This window comes from Salvelinus alpinus, chromosome 25, assembly GCF_045679555.1.
Source record: "Salvelinus alpinus chromosome 25, SLU_Salpinus.1, whole genome shotgun sequence".
NCBI lineage: Eukaryota > Metazoa > Chordata > Actinopteri > Salmoniformes > Salmonidae > Salvelinus > Salvelinus alpinus.
The window spans coordinates 47,298,857-47,313,040 of record NC_092110.1 but is presented as its reverse complement, the minus strand read 5'-3'; the positions used below and the strand labels follow the sequence as shown (position 1 = coordinate 47,313,040).

Here is a 14,184-nt window from a genome sequence, read left to right as displayed (position 1 = left end):
GTGTGTGTGTGTTTCTCCTCCAGTCCCAACAGGTGTGTGTGTGTTTCTCCTCCAGTCCCAACAGGTGTGTGTGTGTTTCTCCTCCAGTCCCAACAGGTGTGTGTGTGTTTCTCCTCCAGTCCCAACAGGTGTGTGTGTTTCTCCTCCAGTCCCAACAGGTGTGTGTGTGTTTCTCCTCCAGTCCCAACAGGTGTGTGTGTGTTTCTCCTCCAGTCCCAACAGGTGTGTGTGTGTTTCTCCTCCAGTCCCAACAGGTGTGTGTGTGTTTCTCCTCCAGTCCCAACAGGTGTGTGTGTGTTTCTCCTCCAGTCCCAACAGGTGTGTGTGTGTTTCTCCTCCAGTCCCAACAGGTGTGTGTGTGTTTCTCCTCCAGTCCCAACAGGTGTGTGTGTGTTTCTCCTCCAGTCCCAACAGGTGTGTGTGTTTCTCCTCCAGTCCCAACAGGTGTGTGTGTGTTTCTCCTCCAGTCCCAACAGGTGTGTGTGTTTCTCCTCCAGTCCCAACAGGTGTGTGTGTTTCTCCTCCAGTCCCAACAGGTGTGTGTGTGTTTCTCCTCCAGTCCCAACAGGTGTGTGTGTGTTTCTCCTCCAGTCCCAACAGGTGTGTGTGTGTTTCTCCTCCAGTCCCGACAGGTGTGTGTGTGTTTCTCCTCCAGTCCCAACAGGTGTGTGTGTGTTTCTCCTCCAGTCCCAACAGGTGTGTGTGTGTGTTTCTCCTCCAGTCCCAACAGGTGTGTGTGTTTCTCCTCCAGTCCCAACAGGTGTGTGTGTGTTTCTCCTCCAGTCCCAACAGGTGTGTGTGTTTCTCCTCCAGTCCCAACAGGTGTGTGTGTGTTTCTCCTCCAGTCCCAACAGGTGTGTGTGTGTTTCTCCTCCAGTCCCAACAGGTGTGTGTGTGTTTCTCCTCAGTGTAAGCAGTCCCAACAGGTGTGTGTGTGTTTCTCCTCAGTGTAAGCAGTCCCAACAGGTGTGTGTGTGTTTCTCCTCAGTGTAAGCAGTCCCAACAGGTGTGTGTGTGTGTTTCTCCTCAGTGTAAGCAGTCCCAACAGGTGTGTGTGTGTTTCTCCTCGGTGTAAGCAGTCCCAACAGGTGTGTGTGTGTTTCTCCTCGGTGTAAGCAGTCCCAACAGGTGTGTGTGTGTTTCTCCTCAGTGTAAGCAGTCCCAACAGGTGTGTGTGTGTTTCTCCTCAGTGTAAGCAGTCCCAACAGGTGTGTGTGTGTTTCTCCTCAGTGTAAGCAGTCCCAGCACAAGGAGCCTAAGGTGCGTCTGGTGCGCCTCAGGAACCCCTGGGGACAGGTGGAGTGGAACGGGCCCTGGAGTGACAAGTAAGATACGCCTGATTGGTTGATTGATTGGTTGATTGATTGATTGATTGAACTGGCACCAGTGATAGACACAGGTTGGTTTCCAATGTCTATGCTAGCATACAATTCCTAACACATTGCCTCGTTCTTCTAAGGCTACGTTTACACAGGTATCCCAATTCTGATATTTTTTCAACTCGTTTGTCTTTTGACCAATCACATCAAATCTTTTCATATCAGATCTTTTTCAGAACTGGTCTGATTGGTCAAAAGTCCATTTATCACATTTATAACATATTATGATATTTATGACATTATGACATTATCACATTTATCACATTTATAACACATTATGACATTTATGACATTATGACATTTAGCACATTATGACATTATGACATTATGACATTTAGCACATTATGACATTATGACATTATGACATTATGACATTTAGCACATTATGACATTATGACATTATGACATTATGACATTTAACACATTATGACATTATGACATCATGACATTATGACATTATGACATCATGACATTATGACATTATGACATTATGACATTATGACATTTAGCACATTATGACATTATGACATTATGACATTATGACATTTAACACATTATGACATTATGACATCATGACATTATGACATTATGACATCATGACATTATGACATTATGACATTATGACATTTAGCACATTATGACATTATGACATTATGACATTATGACATTATGACATTTAGCATATTATGACATTATACTACATTACGTTATATTATATTACATTATATTTCATTATATTATATTATATTATATTTCATTACAGTATGTTATATTATATATAAATTACATTATATTATGTTATATTATATTACATTAAATTATATTATATTACATTATATTATATTACATTATATTATATTTCATTACAGTATGTTATATTTTATTACATTACATTATATTACATTATATTATGTTATATTATGTTATATTATGTTATATTACATTATATTACATTACATTATATTATGTTATATTATACTACATTATATTATATTATATTGCATTATATTATATTACATTACGTTATATTATATTACATTATATTATATTACATTATATTACATTATATTACATTACATTATATTACATTACATTACATTATATTATATTATATTACATTACATTATATTACATTATATTATATTATATTATACTACATTACATTAGATTACATTACATTACATTATATATATTACATTACATTATATTACATTATATTACATTACATTACATTATGTTATATTACATTACATTATATTATGTTACATTATATTACATTATACAACATTATATTATATTACATTATATTATATTACATTATATTATATTATATTATAATATATTACATTATATTATATTATATTACATTACATTATGTTATATTATATTACATTACATTACATTATGTTATATTATATTATAGTATGTTATATTATATTACATTATATTATATTACATTATATTACATTATATTATATTATATTATATTACATTATATTATATTATATTTCATTACATTATGTTATATTATATTATATTATATTACATTATATTATATTCCCATGTCAGAGAAGGTCCATGTATTGTTCAGTTTGTCAGTTGACGTTGTTCCCCACTGTCCACAGCTCTAAGGAGTGGGTGTCTCTGTCTAAAGGAGAGAAGGACAAGCTCCAGCATCAGAGTGCTGAGGACGGGGAGTTCTGGTGAGTACTGTTTCTCTCTTCAACAATGTCATTCTAGCTGCTCTTGATACTTGCTGTTTATTTTCTCTACCCATATTACATGTCCTCACTGAAATAGTCTATAAAAAAGTGTATTGTGCTGCTAAAGAACATTAAGATGTACAGACTATTTCAGAGACGGTGAGTTTTCCTTTTCCAGTTTAAATATCTTTAAGAACCCTGCACCAAAATACCTTTGACTACAAACTATTAAGTGGAGCGTGTCAATTGTTGACTCTCCTTGTCTTCCTCCCCCTTCCTCTCCCTCTCCTCTCATCTCCCCCTTCTCCCTCCCCCTCTTCCTCTCCCTCCCCCTTTCTCTCCCTCTCCTCTCATCTCCCCCACTCTCTTCCCCTCTCCGTTTCCTCTCATCTCCCCCTCTTCCTTCCCTTTTCCTCTCATCTCCCCCTCTCCCTCTCCTCCCTCTCCTCCCTCTCTTCCTCTCCTCTCCTCTGTCTCCTTCCCCCTCTTCCTCCTTTCTCCTCTATCTCCCTCTTCCACTCCCCCCCTCCCCCTCTCCTTGTCTCCCTCTCGCTCTCCCTCCCCCTCTCCTCTGTCTCCCTCTCCTCTGTTTCCCTCTCCCTCACTCCTCCTCCCTCTCCCCTCTTTTGTCTCCCTCTCTCTTGGTTCCCTTGTCTCCCTCTCACTCTCCCTCTGTCTCCCTCTCCCTTGTCTCCCTCTTCCACTTCCTCCCCCCTCCCCCTCACATCGGTCTACTTCCCCTCTCTTCTGTCTCCCACTCCCTCTCTTCTGTCTCCCTCTCCCTCCTCTCTCCTCTGTCTCCCTCTTCCACTCCCTACCCCCTCCCCCTCTCCTCTGTCTCCATCCCCTCTCCTCTGTCTCCCACTCCCTCTCTTCTGTCTCCCTCTCCCTCCTCTCTCCTCTGTCTCCCTCTTCCACTCCCTACCCCCTCCCCCTCTCCTCTGTCTCCATCCCCTCTCCTCTGTCTCCCACTCCCTCTCTTCTGTCTCCCTCTCCCTCCTCTCTCCTCTGTCTCCCTCTTCCACTCCCTACCCCCTCCCCCTCTCCTCTGTCTCCATCCCCTCTCCTCTGTCTCCCACTCCCTCTCTTCTGTCTCCCTCTCCCTCCTCTCTCCTCTGTCTCCCTCTTCCACTCCCTACCCCCTCCCCCTCTCCTCTGTCTCCATCCCCTCTCTTCTGTCTCCCACTCCCTCTCTTCTGTCTCCCTCTCCCTCTCCCTCCTCTCTCCTCTCTCCTCTGTCTCCCTCTTCCACTCCCTACCCCCTCCCCCTCTCCTCTGTCTCCATCCCCTCTCCTCTGTCTCCATCCCCTCTCCTCTGTCACCCCAGGATGGCCTTTGAGGACTTCAAGAAGAACTACACCAAGATAGAGATCTGCAACCTGACCCCTGATGCCCTGGAGGACGATAAGATCCACAAGTGGACGGTGTCTGTGAACGAGGGTCGCTGGGTCAGAGGCTGCTCCGCCGGGGGTTGTAGAAACTACCCAGGTAGGAGATGATCCCTGACCTCTAACCTCTAACCTTCTACTGTAGGGCTCCTGAGTGGCGCAGCGGTCTAACAGATCTCACTGCAAGAGGCGTCACTGCAGTCCCTGGTTTGTCATTCCACATTTAAATCACAACTCATCCACACATGTATACAACCAGGCTGCATCACATCCGGCAGCAATTGGGAGTCCCGTAGGGCGGCGCACAATTGGCTCAGCGTCGTCCGGGTTGGCCGTCATTGTAAATAAGAATTTGTTCTTAACTGACTTGCCTGGTTAAATAAAGGTTAAATAAAGGTTAAATAAAAGTTAAATAAAAGTTAAATAAAGGTTAAATAAAACAATTAATAAAAAGGTTGATAGAGGTTGTCTGATGCAATGGAACGGATTTTAGACAACCAATCGCAGCGCTCCAATGGATAGCAACTGTTGTCGAGTCTGACACCTCGAACAAGCTCACGTTTGAGATGTATTATTATTTTGAATAGTTTAAATGGCTAAATAATTGAACAGGGTACTTGCTACTGGAATTCCTGAAATGCAGAAATGTTTTGGAGTATTTCATGAATCTGAAATTATACTTTTGTTATATTGTTGTCTAGTTCAGCTGGTTAGCTAGCTCTCAGTCTCATTGACCACCAAACGTTGCTAACGCTAGCTAGCTAGCCACTTAATATTAATTGTTTAGCCATGTTATTAATAAAACTTCCCATCTGCTGTCGACATACAAGATACAATTTGAGAGCACTAGATTTCTCGAAAAAGTGGTTGTAGTGTTGACTACATGCTGACAGTGAATTCAGAGCCATTCAGTGGCTAAACACACTACAAACATCATTTTACCAGTAGCGAAGGGTCATTTGTACTGCAAATCTACCCCACCTGTCACTATGGCCAGGCTCAATCAAATGTTCCCAAAGTATTTGAAAGAAAACGAATATTATTTGAAGACAGGGTCTAATTTACTCATGTGTAGGATTGTCCTCATACGGTGCACCATCCCGTAGCAGGCAATGTCCATTGAGTGATGTGGTGTGTTTGGTTCTGAATCCTACCTCTATTTATGTTACGTAGTCTATCCACAAGGAGTAGGTTCTGCAGATTAAGTTCTGCAAGTTCTGGCCTAGTCTACACATAGTAATGTGTTCTGTTTGGTTCTGAATCCTACCTCTATTTATGTTACGTAGTCTATCCACAAGGAGTAGGTTCTGCAGATCAAGTTCTGGACCTAGTCTACACATAGTAATGTGTTCTGTTTGGTTCTGAACCCGTTCCCTACCTGCAGATACTTTCTGGACCAACCCTCAGTACCGCCTGCGTCTCTTGGAAGAGGATGATGACCCAGAGGACAACGAGGTGGCGTGTTCCTTCGTGATCGCTCTGATGCAAAAGAACAGACGGAAAGAGAGGAAGCTGGGAGCCAATCTCTTCACCATCGGATTTGCCATCTACGAGGTGTCCCCTGTCAGACGTCACACTCAAAAACAAAAACAGATCTTAAACAACTTTTGTTATTCTTTAAAAGGGACAATCTGCTGTTCAAACAACAACAAATTACATTGTTAGTTGAACATTTCAAAAATGGATGTGCCAGTTGCAGATTTCCCCTTTAACATATGTTGGCGACACACGTTGTATCAAATCACTTAAACTCAAATGTTATTTGTCACATACACATGGTTAGCAGATGTTAATGCGAGTGTAGCGAAATGCTTGTGCTTCTAGTTCCGACCGTGCAGTAATATCTAACAAGTAATCTAACCTAACAACATGCAGCATTCAGTTGTAAACATAGCTGAGTTGTTAGCGGTGTTTGCTGATTCTGTTTCTGCTGCAAACACAACTCACTCTTCTCTCTGTCTGTCTGCAGGTACCGAAGGAGGTAAGGACAGGAGACGTGGAATGTGTTTGTTTACACATTGTGGTTTTACTATTTTTAATACATTTTTACCGCCATATTTTTAAACAATGAAAGTTTCTATGGTTAATAGTATGACAACAATGACTAATTCAACGCTTTGCTTTCACACTTTTCATTCCCGATCTTTCTTCTCCTCCCTCCTCTGTCTGTGTGTTTCTGACCAGATGCACGGCAACAAGCAACACATGCAGAAGGACTTCTTCCTGTTCAACTCATCCAAGGCTCGCTGCAAGTCCTACATCAACCTGAGGGAGGTGACCCAGCGCTTCCGTCTGAGCCCCGGGGAGTACGTGATCATCCCGTCTACCTACGAGCCTCACCAGGAAGGAGAGTTCATCCTCAGAGTCTTCTCCGAAAAGAGGAACACCTCAGAGTGAGTGAGGGAGAGCGGGGTGGTGGTGGTGGAGCGCAGAGGGAATATGGGAATATGCCTAGACCCCCTGGGAAAAGCAATGCAAGGCCATAGTGAAGTGTCTAGAAGGTTTATATTAACAGTAGGGCCGGGATTTAAACAAACGCAGATAAACGGCCTGTGCATTGCTATAGCCTTTTTAAAGCAATTTCTCAGACGTTTTTTCTGGGATCCTGTTGTGTCGTTGTAAAAACAGCGGATCCCGTTGTATATCACCTTTCAAAAGTCAATCGCAGTGCACAGGTCGCTTATCTGCATTTGTTTGAATCCCGGCCAATGTCTCACACTTCCTTGGACACTGGTTAACTTATATATAGATTTGCAAATAAGTGATTAATATATTCCATAACTTAATTAGTAACTTAATTATGATCTTAGTAATAGTATGGGATAGGAAATTAGTATTTGTTATTTGCCAGCTTCTCAGGTGTTTTACGTTATCTGGCCACATGTCTATGATGGGTTAAGCAATGTGGGTGGGTTTGTGTTGTTGTCAGCTTAGAGTGCCCCTTTTGGGGAGGGGGTGCTGGTTGGGGTTATGGGGGGGGGGGGGGGTGTTGGGGTCAGACCACCCTGGACAAACTATTTTAACGGCAATTTGATTTGTAGAGCTGGAAGGAATCGGCCCCAGTTCGAAGCTGTTATGGAATCTTTTTTAGGACAAGCAACTTCAGATTCAGGGATGCTCCGGTAAACATTTTATTTCAGTATTAAAATAAACCTCCTGCTCTGCCTCCAAACATCCCGAAACAACCGTCACCCTAGAAAACAAGAGCTCCTAGCTCTGGTGGAAGAGGAGGATCTGAATGTCTGCAACAACTGGAAGAAGCTGGAAGAAGCTTCAATCTGAAGAAGCTAGAAGAAGCTGGAAGAAGCTGGCAAAACCTGAAAGAAGCTTCAATCTGAAGAAGCTGAAATATCTGGAAGAAGCTGGAAGAAGCTGGAAGAAGCTGAAAGAAGCTGGAAGAAGTTGAAATCTGAAAAAGCTGTAAAGAGATATGACCAACTTGATTATGGATCGGTTTCCCGGACAAAGATTAAGTCTATTCCTAAAAAGCAAAAATCAATAGAGAATCCCCTTAGAATTTTTTTTTTAAATCCAGGATTAGGCTTCATCTGTGTCCAGAAAACCATCCCTATGAGTTTTAAGATAACAAAGTCAGACTTTTATTTAATCTCAGTGGGAGTCACTGTATTCGTCCATTTGTTTTTAAGGAAACGTCAGGTTGTAGGTTATATTATCAAGTTGTATAGGTATTGTCTGCCATATCTAGCCTGTGGTGAGAAGCCTGTTGGGCCTAATGCTCCTCCAGAGCAGATATGACCTGAACATGTACTAACCTATTTGCAATATCTTCAATTTAAGCCTACTAGAAAGTGTGTGCCTTCAGGCCTGGAGGGAAGCAAAAGTCATTCCGCTTCCTAAGAATAGTAAAGCCCCCTTTACTGGCTCAAATAGCCGACCAGTCAGACTGTTACCAACCCGTAGTAAAGTTTTGGAAGAAATTGTGTTTGACCCGATACAATGCTATTAACAGACATTCAACAAGCACAGCACTTACACAAATGACTGATGATTTCCTGAGAGAAATTGTTAATTTAATAAAAAAGATTCTGGGGGCTGTTTTGTTAGACTTCAGTGCGGCTTTTGACATTATCGATCAGTCTGCTGATGGAAAAACGTATGTGTTATGGCTTTACACCCCCTGCTATAATGTGGATGAAGAGTTACCTGTCTAACAGAACACAGAGGGTGTTCTTTAATGGAAGCCTCTCCAACATAATCCAGGTAGAATCAGGAATTCCCCAAGGCAGCTGTCTAGGCCCCTTACTTTTAAAAATCTTTACTAATGACATGCCTCTGACTTTGATTGTGTGTCTATGTATGCAGATGACTCAACACTATACACGTCAGCTACTACAGTGACTGAACAGACTGTAACACTTTACAAAGAGCTGCAGTTAGTTTCAGAATGGGTGGCAAGGAACAAGTTAGTCCTAAATATTTCAAAAACTAATAGCATTGTATTTGGGACAAATCATTCACTAAACCCTAAACCTCAACTATATCTTGTAATAAATAATGTGGAAATTGAGCAAGTTGAGATGACTAAACTGCTTGGAGTAACCCTGGATTGTAAACTGTCATGGTCAAAACATATTGATACAACAGTAGCTAAGATGGGGAGAAGTCTGTCCATAGTAAACGGCTGTTCTGCCTTCTTAACAACACTATCAACAAGGCAGGTCCTACAGGCCCTAGTTTCTACCTTCTTAACAACACTATCAACAAAGCAGGTCCTACAGGCTCTAGTTTTGTCGCACCTGGACTACTGTTCAGTCGTAGTGCCACAAAGAGGGACTTAAGAAAATTACAATTGGTTCAGAACAGGGCAGCCCGGCTGGCCCTTGGATGTACACAGAGAGCTAACATTAATAATATGGATGTCAATCTCTCCTGGCTCAAAGTGGAAAAGAGATTGACTTCATCACTACTTGTATTTGTTAGATGTATTTGTTAGAGGTATTGACATGTTGAATGCACCGAGCTGTCTGTTTAAACGATTAGCACACAGCTCAGACACTCCTGCACACCTCACAAGACATGCCACCAGAGGTCTCTTCACAGTCCCCAAGTCCAGAACAGACTATGGGAGGCGCACACAGTACTACATAGAGCCATGACTACAAGGAACTCTATTCCACATCAGGTAATTGATGCAGCAGTAAAATTAGATTTAAAAAAAAGATTAACAGAGGAGACTGTGAAGAGACGCAAACATAGGCACAGACACATGTAAACACACACATGATAACATATGCACCATACACACATGTACACAAGGATATTGTAGATATGTGGTAGTGGAGTAGGGGCCTGAGGGCACACAGTGTGTTGTGAATTCTGTAATGAATGTAAATTGTATAACTGCCTTAATTTTTTCCGGACCCCAGGAAGACTAACTGATGCCTTGGCAGCAGCTCATGGGAATCCATAATAAACCCCAGGAAGACTAGCTGATGCCTTGGCAGCAGCTCATGGGAATCCATAATAAACCCCAGGAAGACTAGCTGATGCCTTGGCAGCAGCTCATGGGAATCCATAATAAACCCCAGGTACAGACGTAGCTGATGCCTTAGAGGCCAGCAGCTCATGGGAACGGCTCCTCATAGAGTAGGGGAACGGCTCCTCAGAGAAGACTAGCTGATGCCTTGGCAGCAGCTCATGGGAACGGCTCCATAATAAACCCCAGGAACGACTAGCTCAGATGCCTTGGCAGCAGCTCATGAGAGAATCCATAATAAACTCCCAGGAGAGACTAGCTGAATGGCTCTTGGCAGCAGCTCATGGGAATCGGCATAATAACTACAAATACAAATGTACTGAAACTAAGAGGCCAGAGAGAAGGGGAACGGCTCCTCAGAGAGAAGGGGAACGGCTCCTCAGAGAGAAGGGGAACGGCTCCTCAGAGAGAAGGGGAACGGCTCCTCAGAGAGAAGGGGAACGGCTCCTCAGAGAGAAGGGGAACGGCTCCTCAGAGAGAAGGGGAACGGCTCCTCAGAGAGAAGGGGAACGGCTCCTCAGAGAGAAGGGGAACGGCTCCTCAGAGAGAAGGGGAACGGCTCCTCAGAGAGAAGGGGAACGGCTCCTCAGAGAGAAGGGGAACGGCTCCTCAGAGAGAAGGGGAACGGCTCCTCAGAGAGAAGGGGAACGGCTCCTCAGAGAGAAGGGGAACGGCTCCTCAGAGAGAAGGGGAACGGCTCCTCAATTAGACATTTGGCAAAAAGAAAACAAGTTGTCGAACATCTCTCATGAAAAACATTTAACAGCGAGTAAATTAACATATTTTCTTACAGCTCGTTGTGAGGTGGTAAGCCGTGTGGTACAATAATTATTGTCCTTCAGTTCAATGCTATTGGATAATGGACCTTTAGAACTTTAATAATGCTTGAGAACTTTAGAACCAGTTTTAAGAAAACAGTATAATTCCATATGATTGATGATGCAACAATACAGTTCCTAACCCAGAGATATACTGTATAGACATTTAGGAATAGCTGGAGATGAGAAATGTGATGAAATAATGTGTCATTAGGATGTTGAAGCGTTTGGTTCTCTGTAAGAAAATGTGATCTAGATGATGTCATCTCTGCTGGCGTCACCATGGTGACTGCTGTTTGTGTTGGTTTCTAATCAGGGAGATAGAGAACAGGATCGAGGCCGACCATCCAGTGGTGAGTTCTGTCTGTCATTCTGTCCAGCGTCGTGTATCTATCTGTCTCGTAGTCCACAGCCCAACTTCCTGTCTCTGTCTGTCATTCTGTCCAGCGTCGTGTATCTATCTGTCTCGTAGTCCACAGCCCAACTTCCTGTCTCTGTCAGTCAGTCTTCTCCAGTCTCTATTTTTTCACCATGGCTTGGATTATTGTGAATGTGGTTAATAAATAAACAACCGAATTTCTTATACTTTTTTGTTTAGATTTTTACGACGCCTTTCGAAAGGGAAATTGGCCCGATATTATCTCAATGAGAAATGACATGAAAACGACAGGTTTCGTTTTTTCGTTTTTCATCTTTCAGAAGTGTATCTGCCTCAGACACTTTGCCTCTCTCTCTCCCCTCCCTTTCTCTCTCCCCTCCCCTCCCTCTCTCTCTCCCCACTCCCTCCCTCCCTCTCTCTCTCCCCTCCCTCCCTCCCTCTCTCCCCTCCCTCCCTCTCTCTCTCCCCCCTCCCTCCCTCTCTCTCTCCCCTCCCTCCCTCTCTCTCTCCCCCCCCCTCCCTCTCTCCCTCCCTCTCTCCCCTCCCTCCCTCCCTCTCTCCCCTCCCTCCCTCTCTCTCTCCCCCCTCCCTCCCTCTCTCTCTCCCCTCCCTCCCTCTCTCTCTCCCCCTCCCTCTCTCTCTCCCCTCACTCCCTCTCTCTCTCCCCCCTCCCTCCCTCCCTCTCTCTCTCCCCTCCCTCCCTCTCTCTCTCCCCTCCCTCCCTCTCTATCGTCCCTCCCTCTCTCTCTCCCCTCCCTCCCTCTCTCTCTCCCCTCCCTCCCTCTCTCCCCTCACTCCCTCTCTCTCTCCCCCCCTCCCCCCTCTCTCCCTCTCTCTCTCCCCCCACCTCCCTCTCTCCCTCCCTCTCTCCCCTCCCTCCCTCTCTCTCTCCCCTCCCTCCCTCTCTCTCTCCCCTCCCTCCCTCTCTCTCTCCCCTCCCTCCCTCTCTCTCTTCCCTCTCTCTCTCCTCTGTGTCATCTTCTCCTTCTCAGCCGGCCCCAGCCAACGCGGGGGAGGAGAGTGAGGAAGACCAGCAGTTCCTGAGCATCTTTCAGCAGATAGCCGGGGATGTGAGTACGGGGAGGCCAGTGAGCGCTTGGGGGAGTGTGAGTATAGTGCTGGGGTGGGTGGTCAACCAATGTGCTCCCAATCTAGGGCCGGGATTCAATCCGACCTGCATTAGATCCGCGTTACAGCGTGCTTGACGTGTCTAAGGTCATTTCCCCTTTGAGCTGACATGTGCAGCGTTTACCGTGAATGCGATCTCCGTGAACACGGCAACATTGCCTTTAAAAGCGGTCTGATTGAATCTCGGCCTATGTCATGGCTACTGTATTTCTGGCCTATTACTGTTGTTACCAGACCTGGGATCAAATACTGTATCTACGCTTCATTTAGCTTGCCTGGTGCAATGAAACCAATAAAACATTTCCCAAAAGTGGAAACTGGCACTCCAGGTAGGCTCAATCAACTGATTTAAAGTAAGTATTATACAGAGGAAAACAAATACTATTTGAACTCAGGTCTGGTTAGAAAAATGTATTTGATTCGGTTATTTTATCATGTAAGGATGCTTTCAGACATCAATAGATTAACTACGGAAGCCCTGAATTATCTTGTTTGAATGACTTAGTATCTCTTTCGTAATAGTTAGTAAAAACACCCCAAAATCATTAGAATATATTTAAAAAGGCACACCTGTTAACTGAAATACATTCCAGGTGACTACCTCATGAAGCTTGTTGAGAGAATGCCAAGAGTGTGCAAAGCTGTCATCAAGGCAAAGGGTGGCTACTTTGAAGAATCTCAAATATAAAATATATTTTGATTTGTTTAACACTTTTTTGGTTACTACATATTCCATATGTGTTATTTCATAGTTTTGATGTCTTCACTATTATTCTACAATGTAGAAAATAGTAAAAATAAGGAAAAACCCTTGAATGAGTAGGCGTGTCCAAACTTTTGACTGGTACTGTATATATATATATATATACTATAAATTAGTTCAAACGAGATACTGAGTTGTTCAAATTAGATTCGTTTTTCCCCCTTGGGCTTCAGGGCTTCCGTAGATTAACACAAAAAAACGAATGCCAGTTTAACATTAAAATGTACAATTCCCGTCAGATGATCTCCAAGTGTCCTTCTCCCACTGTCTCCTCTCTCACAGGAAATGGAAATAACCGCCAACGAGCTGAAGAACGTCCTCAACAGTATCGTCTCCAAACGTAAGACTAAAACTACAGCTTACAGTCCTTCTGTCCATTCTCATTACAGAAGGGCTTCCGGAGGATCCATTCTAGGACCTGTTTTCTTCACCGTTTACAGTGGGGGCCAACATTATTGACATTGATAAAGATGAGCAAAATTTACTCTATACAATATATATTTCAAATAGTGAGCTAACATGTATGCACATTTTTGGGGGTTTTATACTAATACAATTGCTCAGAGAAAGAGATTTTATTTAACAGGTTAAACAAATACCTCTCAAAAAAAAGGTAGGGGTCAAAATGATTGGCACACCTGTTTTCAATACCTCCCCCTGCGAGGGTAACGTCACTGAGGCTTTTATCTAAAATGTTTAATGAGATTGGAGAACACATTGGGAGGGATCTTAGACCATTCCTCTTTACAGATCGTTGATATCCATCGTCTGGTCTTATGGACTGGCATCTTCAATTAAAACCACAGGGTTTTCAATGAGTTTCAAGTCCGGCGACTGAGATGGCCATTGCAAAATGTGGCCAATTAGCCATTTCCTGATGGATTCTGACGTGTGTTTGGGGGTTCATGTCTTGCTGAAAGATTCCCTTGTGGCCCGGTTTCACCCTCTTGGCAGACGCAACCACGTTTTTAACTAGAATGACGTGGTACTGGGTAATGTTCATTGACTTTTGCTCATCTTTATGACGGGTGTCAATAATTTCAAACCCCACTGTATATAAATCATATTCACAAATATGGACTGGTCCTCAGAAGAGTTTGGAACACTGTCCTGAATCTCCCTCTCTCTC

The 14,184-nt window shown here is 43.4% G+C and overlaps 1 protein-coding gene across 2 annotated transcripts in view; it reads left to right on the top strand.

Moving 5' to 3' along the window:
- Positions 1–14,184, top strand: part of LOC139554048 (calpain-3-like) — a 56,645-nt gene that overhangs the window by 20,163 nt on the left and 22,298 nt on the right. Inside the window, exons 7-15 of one of the 2 annotated variants that reach the window (XM_071366962.1) lie at positions 1,231–1,325; positions 3,005–3,082; positions 4,410–4,570; positions 5,855–6,024; positions 6,440–6,451; positions 6,655–6,863; positions 11,102–11,138; positions 12,157–12,270; positions 13,338–13,395. In XM_071366962.1, coding sequence (XP_071223063.1) covers positions 1,231–1,325; positions 3,005–3,082; positions 4,410–4,570; positions 5,855–6,024; positions 6,440–6,451; positions 6,655–6,863; positions 11,102–11,138; positions 12,157–12,270; positions 13,338–13,395 — 934 coding nt within the window. The remainder of the gene's footprint in view (positions 1–1,230; positions 1,326–3,004; positions 3,083–4,409; positions 4,571–5,854; positions 6,025–6,439; positions 6,452–6,654; positions 6,864–11,101; positions 11,139–12,156; positions 12,271–13,337; positions 13,396–14,184) is intronic. The other variant, XM_071366963.1, reaches the window with a different exon arrangement.